General features: G+C 42.4%; 1 protein-coding gene across 1 annotated transcript; it reads right to left on the minus strand.

Annotated features, from left to right (window-relative positions):
• Positions 1-914: 914 nt before the first annotated feature.
• Positions 915-15,493, minus strand: strn4 (striatin, calmodulin binding protein 4). Its single transcript, XM_026331481.2, has 18 exons — positions 14,964-15,493; positions 7,384-7,487; positions 7,181-7,257; positions 6,952-7,030; positions 6,622-6,807; positions 6,050-6,227; positions 5,780-5,936; positions 5,125-5,220; positions 4,664-4,782; positions 4,394-4,569; positions 4,210-4,257; positions 3,977-4,098; positions 3,709-3,876; positions 3,473-3,613; positions 3,233-3,331; positions 3,027-3,113; positions 2,415-2,603; positions 915-2,103 (listed from the first exon to the last, which is right to left on the minus strand). The coding sequence occupies exons 1-17, from the start codon at positions 15,288-15,290 to the stop codon at positions 2,434-2,436; spliced, it is 2,334 nt and encodes a 777-aa protein (XP_026187266.1). The 5' UTR covers positions 15,291-15,493; the 3' UTR covers positions 915-2,103; positions 2,415-2,433.
• Positions 15,494-15,952: the final 459 nt, after the last annotated feature.

A 15,952-nucleotide genomic window follows, 5' to 3' on the forward strand; every position in this document is an offset into this window, starting at 1 on the left:
ACAGGACATTATGCCCAGCAGCCATACAATAATGTAGTTGCACCTGGTTGAGAAAACGTACAGTGGAATAACATCTTGCCTAATTTAAGACAACAGTCCACAAACCTGTTGGAGATGAAGAATCTGAACTTTGAATGCTACCTTTTCCCAGTGATTAGGAGAGGAACGTTTACCTCTAATCTACTGTGAACACATGGTCTGATGGCTAAACCCTTAGTGTGACCCTGTAAGCTTGATGAGGTGGAAGGTGCCCCTTAACAAGCTGCTTTTACACCAGATTCTATTGAGAAAAAGAAAATAAGACATCCAGTTAGCTCAGCTGTTACGGGGCAACTTTTACCTAAATCAAACAAACACAATAGCAGAACCATAACAGATTAGTTGCTGAATCATGTTATTAATATTACCCAACACCTACATATCTTAATTCTTATTTTTTTCCTTTTTTGAAATGATAAATGACTGAATTTTAAACGGACCTTCTTTTGTCTTTTTTTTTTTTTTTTTTTAAACTCTCAAGCTATTTCTTTCTCTTCACTAACAGGACACCTGCTTCACATCACTAGCTCTCTGGGGTAATGTGCTACACTGCAATAGATGAGGGAGCCTCAACCCTTCAATACAGGTGATGACAAGCTTTTTGGAAAGCCGGAATAAATAAATGCCTTTAACTTCAAAAAGTGAAATGAAAAAGACGATGTGACCAGTTGACTGAAGAAATCATTTCAGTCCAAGTGATCCTCCGTGTAACATAATTATCATCAGCTCTGTACATTCCTCAAGCCTGAACCCAATCGATGCCATCACTATTCACATCTCTCTAATAAAAAATATTAACAGTGACCGTTAATCCTGAAATGTGACTGTCACTAAAAAAGCACATCGATTGGCCGATGAGTGAGAAATACATTCTCTTTTTTTACACGTACACACACACACAAAACAGGTCCCTGATTCTGACTCAAGGCTGCCAAGGTCTTTCGTAGCACCGTGATTTAACTAGTGCATATACAAATACACACACTCTCACACACACGCACACAATCTTCTCTACAGTAAAAAGCACCAAATGACACAATCTGTATCATTGGTTGAGAACATACAGACTTGGCCTCACACCTCCTGTAGTCCACAGACTTCATCTGTAATGTCAAGATATTTATCTTTAGCTGGTTAATGTGGTGTGAGCATCGGCCTTCCTCAAGATTGTGGAAATGTGTTCATATATCTTCAGCAGAGTGACATTTAATCTCTCTCTGTCTCTCCCACTCTCTCCCTTGCGCGCACACACGCACACACACACACGCACAAGTAGAGGCAGAATCTTGGGGACACTAGGATACTCAGACAAACAATGAGACTCTGTGTCTTGGCGATAAAGTTGAAATTAAAGCTATCTAGTGCCTCCTTACATCACACACAACTGTGTTAAACATTCTCCAACCACAAATATGACACCACACACATATACACACACACACACACACACACACACACACACTCTACCACCAAAGTCTTTGGAATGTAACACAATGCTTCCCAGTGCAGAGGTTGGTCAAGGTGTTTTCTGCCAACGTTGGGAACACTTACTGTTTAAAGTCATGTTCTACATAAACATGTTAGTCTCAAGCAGTTTTTCAACCATTAAAATAAAAACATCTCAAAGACAGTGTGGTGCTGTGTTTGGGCATTGTGTGTGCTGTGCAGTGTAAGTGTTTCCTTGGTGGAATGTAAGTAGTGTGGCAGCAGCTGAAGTGCACAAACAAACGCGCACACACGCAGTGCTCTATAATAACCGTTGCAGACCGGGGGAAAAAAAGCAGAACTGTAGTGTAGAAAAGTGTTATCCAAACATGATTATTTGAAAACAGAGCAGCCAGGATTTTAAAGTTGTAAAAAAAGCAGTGTGATTAGTATTACAAGTAGTCACTGAGGCATCAGAGAACAGTAAGGAATTGAAGGGAGGGGATGTCCTGTGGCGATGACCCAGCCAGTGGGGTGCAGGACAAGTGTGTGTGTATGTGTCCTTGTGTGTACGTAAGCAAGTGAAATTTGTCCACTGTATTCTTCAGTCTCTTTTGGCGCAGTTGTGGTTGAAGGACTCTGAGGGGAGAAAAGGAAGTAAACAAAGTTAGACCAGCTGCTCCGAACGTTCATGGCACTAGCATAAAGACAAAGACATTAGGTCCCATGTAATAAAAAATTATTTAGTAAGAGTTGTAAAAATAGGACATAAATACAATCACAATTAAAATCTAAATGAATTTATACAGCTTTCTGTTACATTTGAAGAATATAATCCCAAATGGGATAATACTAAATAATAAAACTTATTTTATTGAAGAGCATGTGAAGAAAGTGATGAGTTATTCACACTTCTTGCCCTTGCCTTGCAATCCCCACCCCAGTCTCACCAGAATGACGACAGTGCTGTCAGACAAAGATCTTGGCAAGTGCATCTGCGCCTGCGCTGGCAATGAAGGGCTGGGAAGAGTGGAAAGCCACGTCATGAATGGCCTCGTCGTGTTTCTTCCTGTGAGCCGTGATCTCCTGCACACACGTCCTGTTGTCCAGCATCCACAGGCGCACTGAGCAGTCGTGGCCTGAGGAGGGGGTAGGGGAGAGGAGATCACCATGGATAATAGAGCAAACGGATCCTTCATACTTAGACAGACTTAAGATTGTACAGAAGATTTTTGAAAAAAAAATTCTGCCTTACTTCTAGGGTATGAATAAGCTTGTAATTTTAGTGTTATCACCTATTAATAAGCATCTAAAAATAGCCACCTGTATAAATAATGGACACAATATTAAAACAAACTGTTGGCATTTAAACCTCTCTGGGTATGGAGTTATATAAGACTAGATGCCCATTGCTGCTGTTTACAGTGTGCAGAGAAGCGGGAACAAAGATCATTATCTACAGTATTTTAAAAATCATGTACATTGTATTCATCCCAAAGAAAGTCAGAATCTAAGATGTTCTGTTAAAAAAAAAAAACAACAAAAAAACGAGTGATACTCACTGCCAGAGATGAGGTAAGAGCCTTTAGGGTCTGTAGTAAGACAGGTGACCGCGTCCAAGTGAGCCACCATTGAGTGGACAAGTTTACCTGTATAAACATGCAAAATAATGTTTAATGTTTAAATGCAGTTATATTCCAGGAAAAATGTATGTTGACATAGGAAATTAACAGACAAGCTGTTCAAAGGAAACAGCTGACAAGGATACCTGTCTTGTTGTCTAAGAAGCGGATGGTGCGGTTCTCGTGTGCAGTGATGGAGAGGGGCTCAGATGGGTGACAGACTACGCGGTTGATCAACTCGCTCCCTGCAGAGAAACACAAACAACTCCATGTTAATATAATCTCACTTCTTTATCCATCTAGTGATGGCTTTTTAACTTATCTCTGATTATTACCTGTGGTGGAAAATCAACCATTACAAATAAGGCATTAAGTCCACAACATACCATCCTTGGTCTGTGTCTCTAGTGCAGTGATGCTCTGCTCTGTGTTTAGGTCGTAGAGCAGTGTCTCACCACCATCAAATGACACCACCACCTGGTTGGGGTCAGTCACCACAAATGCCACTGAGGTGGGTGTTCCGTGCTCTGGGAGAAGAGATGAGATGATAAAGCATAAAGGCATGTGCAAAATACAAAAAAAAGCTCAAAAGCAAACGTACACACTCAAGTCAGATGTTTACCTCTCTCCTTATTAAAGATGGAGAGGCATGGAGCTGAGTTCTGAGGGTCCCAGATGCGAATGGTGCCATCTGCAGAGCAGGAGGCAAGACGATGGTGAGCTGTCGAATAGGTCAAACCCCACACGCTGTCCTCGTGGCCTGCAAGTACACTGCTCTCGATGCCAGGATCTGGATTGAGAGGGTGCACATTAAAATAAATAAATAAACATCTAGAATTCACATATTATAACTTGGTGAGTGCTGAATATGATAGTTGGGAATGACTGACCATAGTTATCATAGGGATCCACGTTGAGGTCTGGCATTTTCCAACACCTGACAGTTCCATCCAGACCTCCGCTGTAGCAGGATTCTCCGTCCTCACCCATGGTCAGTGACAGAACAGCTCCACTGGACCAAAAAACAAACAGAAGCATCAGTGGTTACACTGCATGTGTGTACATTGCACATGGTGTACATTGACAGGTTGTGAATTTGGGTTTATACTCAAACTCAACTCACCTGTGTGCTCTAAATGTGTAGATGGGCTCAACATCCAAAGCTGCGTTCCTGCAGAGGGACACACACTCTTATATGTAATTCTATACTGTTTTTGACGATAAATTTTATTGGGATCTGTCCTGCTGCCTTATAAATCATTCCCATTATCTTCACAAGAACTTCCAGTGGACCTAAGAGATCTTACTTTTTAGAGTGCATGGCCTTGTTGAGGTTCCACAGTTTTAGGGTTCCGTCCTCAGAGGCTGTGAGCAGCACCGCTTGGCTGGGGTGAAAGGTTAAAGCGCGGATGGCATCAAAGTGGCTACGTAGTGTGAAACGAGGGTTCCATGTCTTCTTGAACTCCTCTCTGCTATCCTGCATCTGATTGTAAAACATGTTATAGAAAGTGTGAATGTCCTGACTGTGCAATGTGAATGTATGCAATGTATGTTGATCAGGACAAATGTTTCATTACATCTATGGAGAGATCGTTGTCATTGGCGACAGTGAGATCAGCCAGTTCCCCCAGGTTCATGTCCCCTCCTCCAACAGCATCCATAATGAAGACATCAGAGGAGAACCCCAAGGCACCACCTGCATATTGTATAAAAGCACAAGCACTACTACCACACCCTGACAAAAGCACTGGGGTCCTTTAAATACTGGCTGGGATGACTGTAAAATAAATAAATGAATATCAGATCTCCCTGGCAAGAGTCCATATATCCTGTTTCCTTACTCCCACAGTGTACCAGAGGAAATATTTATAGGTATATGAGCAACTTTACCCCTACGCAGGACATTTTTTTTTTTTTTTTTTTAAACAAAATCGAGACAAGACGGCATCTAAATTTGAGATTTCAAGGTCTAAGGTCCAAATATATGGATGAGATACTGGAGAGACACTTGCGAGAGATCTTGGGAGATGAGTCTTACCTTCACTGGAGCGAGCTGGTCCTGATACTGAGGGAGGTGGGGCAGGTTTAGGGGGGAAGTCCGACATCATGCCTTGTAACTTGTTCCTGCGGTTCTCTGAACCCGGTAAGAGGACAGAGACACAAAACAACCCGTCATGCAGAGAGGTGGAAGAAGGACGAGTTGGTCAACACACGGACAGGTGAGAGACGAATGAAGACAGAGGCAAAGACATAGACTTCTTTCTTTAAAAAACATAACATACACGCACACACATTTTTAAATATTCTTTTTGTAAGAGGATGAAATCAATAAAAGCAGTGGACTGTGGTGTAAATGTGATTCAAAGAATGAAATGTAAAAAGAGAAGGCAGCATGCATGATAACCTTTGAAACAACAGTGGACCACAGAAAATACAGGAAATCTACAGAGATGACAGCTACATAGCTTTGAAGAGTCCCAGGCTGACAGCTCGTGAAACAGGACAGAGACAGGTGGTTGGGAAAAGAGGTTGGTTTTATTGACAAGAAGAGATGCCAAGACACAACGAGAAGTAAAAGGTAAAAAGGTGAGCGAGGAGGTGGAAGGGGAGGGAGCAAAAAAGGTTGATACACTGGTGGCAGTGATTCTGGCAGAGCTAGTGCTGGTGATGATGTTGCTATGGCAACAGCATACCTAACTCCCGTCCGTCCCCTGAGATCCGAGCCTCTCCCGCCCCCTCCCCATCCTCCCCCGAGCCCAGGAAATCAAATTCACTGAGGGCATCTTCTGAGTCATCTTCATCCTCCTCATCCTCAGGGTCGAGGTCTGTGGTCATGGGCTCTGACCCCATCTGGACATGAGAACACAGTTAAGTATCTGATCAGTCACAAACACAATCTCAGAGTGCAATTTATTGTTTATCATCCTTTTAGTCCTACTTTCATTCTTCATCAGTGCTCATACCTTCACACGTGACTTTTTGTTCTTGCGTGGACCATCAATGCAGTCGGTGGCCATGCCTTGGAAATCATCTTCCTCATCACTGTCGTCTTCATCATCATCCTCGCAGCCGTGCAGGAAGGGGATCTTATCCAGAACAGAGCCACCCAGACGTTCCTTAGAGCTTTCCTTGCCCGCGTTCCTACAAATAGATGGAAACTTTGAGTCTCTTCATGAGTTACAGTGAAAGGAGAAAAAGATTATTTAGGACAACATGGTACTGTGGGAGGCACAATGACCTCAATCATACTGCAGGACATCATATTATCAAAAGTTGCACCACAGCAGCCTACATCACTGTACACAACAGGTCTTATCAGTGCATCAACTATGGGTTTTACAGGTGAAAGTAGTTTTTAACTTTCCTTCTTAGAACAAAGACTAAAATTTTGATGAATCTATCAAATATTTCTCCTCATCTAACAGGTACAGGTACAGATACTTGTGTTGCAAACTGTGTGTCATCACTATTTACGTTACTATACCTATCAGTGAAGTCATGGCAGAGAGTGTGTGTCTCCTTCTACAGGTCTTACCTCTTGATTTGTTCCTCTATCTGTCTGACTAGCATAGACTCTCCACCTGCCCGGGGCTCAGGCTCAGGACAGGTTTCACTGGACGGGGGCCCGTTAGCCTCTGGGCTGTTTCGTCCCAGCAGGGAGCGCACGCGCTTAGACCGCATGTCCAGGATGGTGTCTGAATAACCTACTTCCTCAAGATATCTACAGTTAGGAAAAATAACACATAGATCCATGTTAATGATACCTTCCAGTCTGGATCGCAGTTATAAAGGAGTGATAACGTACTTATGGGCTAGAATTAATAAGGTTGTGAGAAAAAAGGTGTTGATGACATAGAGGCCTTACTTGCGTAGTAGCTGACGTCCCTCCTTCCAGGACATCTGATTGGCTGGCTCAGAGTCCGACTCAGCCGGCCCATTGGGTACTACAGAAAATAGATTTGTCAATAGTGATGCAACAGCAGGACATAAGTAGAAAAACAGAAAAGCAAAAAGTCTGAGTTGATCTGGAAACACAGCAGTAGATAGAGGATATTTTTAAATAACGCAGTACATAAGGATTTGTTTAAACATACGAAGGTCTGTCTCTGTTTCTGGCTTCTTGTCTCCAGGGCTCTGGTCATTTCCTGTCTTCAGCTTCTGGTGCTTAGCCCTGCAAACCCAGAAAATGCCACAAGAGGGCAGCATTACAAGTAACTCTTACACTGAAATCACTGTTACAATGGCAGATGGAAGGATACAGTGACAGGAAGAGGGAGTTTCCGGGCATTTGTATTACCTCTCTTGTTTAAGGGCGTACTCCAGCATTTTGATCCGCCTCACCAGGTCCTGTTTCATATTCTCTTGCCCTTTCCTCTCACCCTGTAGGAACGCCACTTGAGCCTGAAACACACACACACACACGCACACACACACACACACACACACACACACACACACACAGGACAGTAAGGAAAACACAAAGTACCTCCAAACAATAGGCACACATATGCCACAACCACAAACATATACAAAAACAAAATAAAGGACTTCATATCAACAGAAATGTCAAGCAGAGGTCAGGACTGAAAAAAAGGTTTATGTGACAACCATGACTTCTGAGAACCCACAGGAGTAAATAACAGGTTGTGGAACAACTCTTATTTATTTATAAAAACTCTTATTTTTAACTTTTCCTAACCGAGACTTCACTGCGCATCTGCAGAAGAAACAAGACGCAGACCAGTCAAATTGAAATATTCTTTCAAGACACATCCTTCCTTTGTGTGCTTCCTCTCTTCATTTCCAGCTGTTTCCTTCCTCACTGAGCTGATAAAACTGTTACCTTGAGGAAAGAGATCTGCGCTGCCCATTCTTGCCACTTGACAAACAATTAAAAGGTTTTCAGAGAAGAAAAAAAAGTGATAATGACAGAAAACAGTGATGACACTTTTTATGAGGACTATTTTTAGACAGTGCCTTCCCTTGACTAAGCCATCATACAGCAAGAGAAAAAAGGGCTGCCGGAGGGGATGAGAAAGGTTGCTCTGCTGTGCTTGGTACAAGGTGATGCTTCATTGTGGGTAGTTTTTTAAGAAAAAACAGCCAATATACATTCTGCACTCTATCCCCTGGAGGAGAAAAATCCCCTACTGGGGAAAAAATAAATAAATAAATCACACTGATCCCAGTTACAGGTATGTTAAAAAGGTCTAAACCTGTTTCAGGACTGACATGCAGGTGACTATATGCACAGTAGTGTTGCAGTTTCACTCGCTTTCCCTCCTGGTGCCAAGTAGCACTGAAGCATTAGCACTGCTTGTTTAACAGTCCATTTCTCCTCTGCAAGCCCCTGTCTGTGTCCACGAGTCTGCTCCCACACGCTTACGCAGTTCTGTAAAAGTAGAACAGCCTAAAAACACTATCTCATGGGGCAGGCACTCGGTCTACTTGAGAGAGTAGTCAATCACCCAGGAAAGTGTGTGCGCGCGCGCGCACGCACGCACACACGCACACGCACACACACACACACACACACACACACACAAGTAAGTGGAACACAAAATAATCTGCCAAGTAAACCTTACTATTGCTGCTGCTGCTGCTGAGTAATCCTGATTAATGCAATGTGATTTTATATGCTTATCTGAGAATTCTGGAGATAACTGTCAAAGCTTGCATGTCAACTTTGCAAGCATGATCGAAGGGGTTATGGAATACTATATATGGTTTACACTTGGCTTATACTTGGAGGAATTGTAAAGTATTTCAAATAAGCTTAATGAATTTAATGTTTTTGTTAGTAGGGTGCAATAAAAGTACAAAGTGAACTATGCTGCATTCATTAAGCAGCCTAGGAAGACTAGTGAGAGAAAAAAAAAAAAAAAAGAAATCAGCTTAGCCTTGTATAAACAGCTATGTAAGAATATGTCATTTGCCACGTTTTTTGCAGCTACCACAGAGTTAGCTACAGCAGCTGGTCACCTGAGAATCTCCAACTGCACATTAAGTAGGAGCTGTGTAGTTTCTGTTGTTCTGTAATGGCAGCTGAAATGCTTTAGTTGTACACTTCATGCAATCAGAAAAAGCTTGTTCCAGTGCAACATAATCAGATGTTAACATGTTAAAACACAAGCCAGCCAGAGCTCGGGCTGTAGTGTTAGCTGGCCAGTGTCAGTGTGGGAGGTTCAGATATCAGACAGCAGCATGTACATTATACAGAGGGTACTATAAACGGATGTAAGCAGATGGAACTCAGCTCTAACAAAACAAACAAAAAAAAAAAGAAAAAGAGAGAGAAAACAAAATCTCACATTAAAATTCAACTTAAACGTTACAGTAAACGGTAAAATATTTGCTTCTACAACTAAGCAACTAAGCACAGTGCCCGAGCTTGACCTAGGACTCACAATAATGACGATAAATGTCTGTTTAAACGTTTGAGCTGATAGTGTGTCTGCTACAGGTCAATTTGAATTTGACTGGTTTTTCCTAAGTTAATGGTCTCAACTTTGGAAAAACCAGCCAAATTCAAGAAGGGCAGAGTGGAATCTGAGCTTTTTTGTTTTTCATGCAAATCTTTAACAGTGTACTGACTAGTTTGACCAATCAGTTGATTTTTTTGTCATGTGACCACACCTTTGTCAGTAGCTGCTGGGCCCTTTCATTTGTAAATGGGTCTTACGTAGAAGCATTATGTATGGATACTTACGCTTAGGAAACAAACACATACTCAGACCAAACCATGTAATCTGAATCACCAAAGTGCTTTGGAGAAAGTTTGTAGTTCAGCCTTAAGGGGCAGGGCACGCATTTCTAGTCCTACTCACCCATAGACAAGCTGCAACCTGCTCACCCACACAGATCGCTATCACAGCCCTGTGCACCTTTGTCAGGCCATGTTCCTAGAAGGGAAGTTCTCACTAGGGCCCAAAACCGCAAAACCCTGACACTGCTTTGTTTGACAAAGATAGAGACAAGGCTGCATATGTACACACAAAGCCAACTATCGTCAGTGAACACACAATGTAAGACCTGGCAGTCAAAACAGAGAGATGAGCGTGTCAAAGAGTTAATCGAGTTATGCCTATCTTAACAGTGGCAAGAAAAATTAAATGAACCCTTTAGAAACACCTGCATTTATGTATAAACATGTCCTAAAATAGGCTCAGCTAATTTACAATAATGAACAAACAATCTATTTTAACCAAAGCTACAGAAATCATTATATTGCTCATACCAGCATTGAAATGACCATTCAAACATGTACTGTGTAGGCGGGACTATAACTATGTAAACCCTGAGACTAAATCCTAATTGGAGCCAGGAGTTGTCAAACCTAGAGACCATTAACTAAAACAGGGCTGGAGGTGGGTTAGAGCTGCTTCAGAAAAAGTTAAAACCTATAAACTTAATCACGTCACAAAGTAATCTCAAAGAGTTTCGAGAAACTGTCTATGAAAGGAGATGATTTAGTGCTGTGGCTATTCTCCCTAGAGTTGAGGGTTCAGCTAAGATAACTCCAGAGGCGCAACACAGGAGGTCTTGGCTGAAAAACAAGAAACCTGGAATAACAACTACAGCATGTTCCTCGATGGCCAGTGCCCTGCTTGTTTTCCAAGTATCCCTGCCCTACCCACTGCTAATTACCTGGATCAGGTGTGTTCAGTTAATCAGAAGCTGGAAGATACCAACTCACTTCGACTTCCCCTACTCCACCCTCACCTGAGTTGGTAAACAAGCAGGGCGGTGACCCTCGAGGAACATGGGTTGCCCACCCATGAGCTAAAGGATTAAGTGAAATATTGAAACCAGTAAATAAGTGTATTCAAAGAAGCCCTGAAAGATTATGACTGTCTCAGTGTCATTAGTTTAGGCACATTGTGTGTAGAGATCAGATGATATTTTAATGATCCATTAATGCAGATAATCAGGTCGTTCCAAAGGTTGCATATACTCTAGGTTTTTTGCCACTGTAGAGAATCTATCACTTACCAATTCATTCTTTGGCTCTGAAGATGTTTTATGTGCTTTTCATTTCAACACTATACACAATGTACTAACAAAAAATATATATGTATATATATATATATATATATATATTTATATACTGTTTTTTTAATGATTGTTGTGGAAATGTCATATTGGCATTGTTTTTAGCTTTCATTGGTCTTTGTTATTCTCCCCTTTGCCTGGCTCACACTGGGACATGCTTATTTTTACTCGTGTGTGTGTGTGGGACCCAGGCCAACAAAAACGAGAAATCTAGTCTATTCACTGGCTAACAAAGGTTTTCTTATCAAGAGACAGACAATTATAGCCCAAACACATGAGAATACATGAGAAGTACTACGTCATTACTGTGATGGGTGTCACTACATATAGGCCAGCTAATGTTGACACTGTGGTTATTTTCTTTGTATTAAATAGGTAAACTAACAAAGCCTAAAGTACAAAAGAATCCTCATTGCAGGCAAACCTGCCCTGCCATCTGATCTCTCTTTCCTCTACGTTGGTTTTCCTCCATATGGCCGACTGCGCTGACCTTTTCAGTTTGCTGAAGCATGGAGAGCTGACACATTTAGCCTATTCTGTCAGTCCCTCTTTACTAGCTGCAGAACAGGGTCAAGGGCAGATTTCCGCCTCCATTGGCCACCCTCCACCTTCTCATCCCTTCATCCCCATGAGAGAATCCAGGAGCCAACAAGTAGAGCAGTGAACTTTTCTGGGACAGTGTGCCATGATGAGTGTGTCAGAGTGCGCTGAGTGCGTGCAGTATTTAGCTGGAGAATGACAACCTAAAAAAAAAAAAAAAAAAAAAATTGTGCTTGCTGCCCGAGTGTACTATTAAGAAAATGCTTGATAATCATAAGGAAGCAAAAAATACTACATATCATGACTGTGTTTGAATAAAAGAAGAAAGATATTTCAGCAGCAGAGCTGGGAAAGAAAGGAAAGGAATACAGCAATATGGAAAGAAATATATACACAGACCCCAAAAAGGAATAAGCGGGTATAGATAATGGATGATGGGTGGATGGATAAAAGGGTAAATATTAGCACAATTATTATTATTACTACAGGTAGAACAGGAGCACTGCTAGTCTGCTTTGGCAGGTGGCAGGCGCTGTAATAATGCAGTACCTATGGATGTCATGTGTGTCATGGCTGGGAGCACAAAGCTATTAATTAGAGATACCCAGAGGCAACCCGAGCCACGCTCAACAGGAAGTGATGTCATCAGTAATCTATTCTACACAACTACTGACAGAGTTAATAAAATTAAATATCTAATGAAGAGAATAACACAAAGTGTGAAGGTCTGCCCTCTTAGCCAGTAAGAGATGTGACCTAGTTTGAAATCTGCTGTAAGTCTGTTTGTCTGTCACAGCATAAAGAAGATCAGGCAAAAACAAGCTAATTGCTACAGACTACAGACTAGTGCAGAACTAGTGTGATTTGATATAATACTTTGGAAAAGAAGAAGGGACAAGGCCACTGCCACCTGTCCCATGGTCCGGCTGGGATGTTCCACCTGGCCTAGAGCAGGGAGAACCTTCATTCCTGGCCTGTCACTGGAGACAAGGCACCACAGGTGGCGTTTCACACCAAAAACACACTTGGACACAGCACGTGTTACACTCACAGACACACTTTGTGCTACATACACAGACAGCTACACTGCGACACAAAGAGCCACATATTCGCAAGTTGACAATATTAATCTCTGTCAAATACTCATGATGCTTTTGCTGCTGCTGCTATCAGTTTAGATTACATTCAGATTTTTCCTATTAGCCTTCTGAATACCATAAAATGTTGTGTGTATGGAACACGTAAGCAAGCTACACTATGGACACTTGTTCAGCATGCTGCTAAACATACAGGACGTAGGCTGGAGGCATACATACTGGCATGAATAAGAGCCCTGTAAGCATGCTGGCAACAAAAGCCAGAGGCCTGTGGCCTGTGGGTGTCAAAATGTAAGCTAGGTCAATATTTCTGTTTGGCACTCCAATGATCCTCTTTTTCACTCAGCACAGACTGTGGTGTTAATTGTACCCGCGAAAGCTGCAAATACACACATGCAAAAACCAAGTTCCATAACAAGCACTGATGGTGTGTTGGCCTGCTTCTGACTTCCATTCCCACTTTTCCCCCCACACTCGCCTATAAAAGCAGCGAGTACAGACAGTTTGTTATTGTTCATCCATTTTTTATTAAGCTCCTATTTATAACCGCAATGGTTTGAGTTGTGGGCAAAGTGAGAAGCAGAGTGACAGAAGAGAGGCTATAATACATTTTTCTTTTTTTCTGTCATACTCATGAACTGCAAAGGATAGTTCAACTTAATTATGAGCCAACTGTAGTTAAAGGAGGAAGACCACATATGGATTTAGGAATGAAAGGATGAACTGTTCTTCATTCCAAACGTGGTGCAAAAACATCTTCGTATGCGTGAATGTTTTCCTAACCTTCCTTAATCCTGCAACAATTTGACGAGTAAGCACAATCTTGCCCAGCAATGCACTGCCTCGCTCAGTTACACACATGCATGAAGGAGAGTTGCACAGTACAACCTCTGTCTTCTACTGCTTGCCTCCGAACAGCTGGGTCCACCAAGGGACTAATGCCTTGCTCAAGGGCACTTCTATGGCAGTGAACCAAACACTCACATCCATTTTTCTCATTGGTTTACCCTGACTGATGACCTTTAAGGACACATGCTCACTTCTCTAACCGAAAGGCAAACAACACATACCTTTGGAGTGGCAGATCATTTGATATGGTCAGATTTTTTTTTAAAGTCAGTCCGAATTTACAATACTCAAGTTTATCTGCAGATAGGACCTTACTCATAATAATCTAACACAGATAAACAAGTATTATGATAGTGACATATATAACTGCATAACATACAGTCATGTTTAAACACCACAGCACTGACTCATCCATCTGTGTGACAGGCCTCAAGTTAAAATCCTGTTTTCCTTTCAGTGCCACCAGATGCACAGATCCAAACTTCACCACAGGCTAATTTTATTCCATCACTTCTTTATAGTTAAATGTCTGCTAGGTGTGTGTGAATAGAGCCGGAGCCCGTGTTCAGCGGTCACTCTGATCGCTCTCTCTTGCTTACCATCAAACTAGCCCTCATTTTAAGGCAGCGCTTTCTTAAATCGAGGACACCATTTTGACGACTGGCACACAGATAACCATCCTTCTCAAACGCAGTGATTTTTTTTTTTTCCAAAAGGAAATCACAGCTGTGTGACAGTGTCAGCATCCACCACAATAGAGTAGCCATAGATTTGCAACTGTGGGCTATGAAAACCCAGTGACTGCCTGCTTACAAACTATGTTTTCATATAGATCCATCCCCTAAAGGAGTCTGGTCCAGGTATATGTTTGATGTAGCTACCTGCATTAATGACACACTCCAAGGTAGCCACACCTAAACTCTGTTTACTTGCAGTATAATTTACTTTTGTAGACTGACATCATCTCATATCCTGGTATATCTGTGTGTCTTCTGAGTGAAATATAGATTATGTGAAAATGAAAAACGTAATGTTTTCTGAAAACACTGGTTCTTCTAGGTTTAAATCCTGCTGTTTGTTATTGTTGTTGTTGTTTTCAGTGATCATCACCTGGTGGTCCCTGAGGTTTCACATACTGTGTAATAATAATAATAATACAACCTGCTGAATACAATAAGATGAGGTGTGTGGGTTAGCCTGTTAGCATTGTGTTGTCTCCACGCTGACTGGCTGTAGGGCATGTGTGCTGTCACAAAGCAACACTAAAGGAGCCCTGTCCGTCCTGGCCTTTATTTGGCGTTACCATTGCAGACGCAGGCTAAACTATACAGACATTTACCCTGAGTTCGTCTCTCTCAGCCTCCCAGCGGTATTTCTCGGCCTGGAAGCGTCCCCACTCGTACTGGATGAAGTGCAGGATTCCTGGAAGCGTCATACCCGAGTCCCCGTCCTGCGGCTCCCGAGGCTGCGACGATCCGGGAATGGCAGCAGCTGTCCCTGCAGTCGCCGCCGCCGCCGCCGCAGCTGCCATCGCCCCGGTCGCCGCAGCTGATGTCGCCTGGCCCGGTGCTGCTTTGGGCCCGTTTGGGTTGCGCCCCGCTCCGCTGCTGCTGCTGCCGCCTCCGGAGTTCTGGTTTGGTCCTCCGCCGGATCTGTCCGCCTCCATTTTAACCGTTCAACCTTTCGCCAGGATAACGAGGTGGAAAGAGGCGCAGAGTACGAACAATAAAAACAAAAAGTACCCAATACCCTGCTTCCAGCCCAGCAGCACTTCACTATAAGACACCCTCCTTTCTTCCTTTTCACACAGGCACGGAACAAAATCACTATTTTTGTTGGTAAAATACTACACATCCGCCTTCAAACTTTCAAGATAAAACACGACCTAGCTGCATATGTTTAACATCATGAACTGTTTATGTACAGATGCATCACCTGTAACATAAAGTCTTACTTGGAAACGTTTGCTATCGCAACGTCCAAAAAAAGCAATTAAATTTGTATTGTTTGTCTACCTATCTTCAGACAATTGTCAAAGTTTGGTTTGCGACTCTTATTTTGTATGTCCCTGATATGTTTCCTGCTCGCGGTGTTTGCTGCTGGAAATGTCCAATATGTCTGACAAATAAAGGGCCATGTTTTCTGTAATACACAATGAACATGTCTCTAGGGCAGTTCATTTCCTGCCATTTTGTGAGCGGAATGCTTGAGATCAATAAAGTTAGTCAGAATTATCCATAACTTTTCCTGTTTGCGTCTTCATTCAAAACTCCTCCATGACACAAGACTCCATGACGGCCGTGATTGAATCTACTGAAGGACCAACTG

This window comes from Mastacembelus armatus, chromosome 13, assembly GCF_900324485.2.
Source record: "Mastacembelus armatus chromosome 13, fMasArm1.2, whole genome shotgun sequence".
Taxonomy (NCBI): domain Eukaryota; kingdom Metazoa; phylum Chordata; class Actinopteri; order Synbranchiformes; family Mastacembelidae; genus Mastacembelus; species Mastacembelus armatus.

Bases quoted from the DNA above. Each gene is read 5' to 3' on its own strand.
- strn4 (XM_026331481.2), bottom strand. From the start codon at position 15,290: ATGGAGGCGGACAGATCCGGCGGAGGACCAAACCAGAACTCCGGAGGC. The intron at 5,937-6,049 runs GTATGAGCACTG...TCTCATGTCCAG, and splicing joins ACAAAAAGTCACGTGTGAAG to ATGGGGTCAGAGCCCATGAC. The intron at 4,783-5,124 runs GTAAGACTCATC...TACAATATGCAG, and splicing joins ACCAGCTCGCTCCAGTGAAG to GTGGTGCCTTGGGGTTCTCC.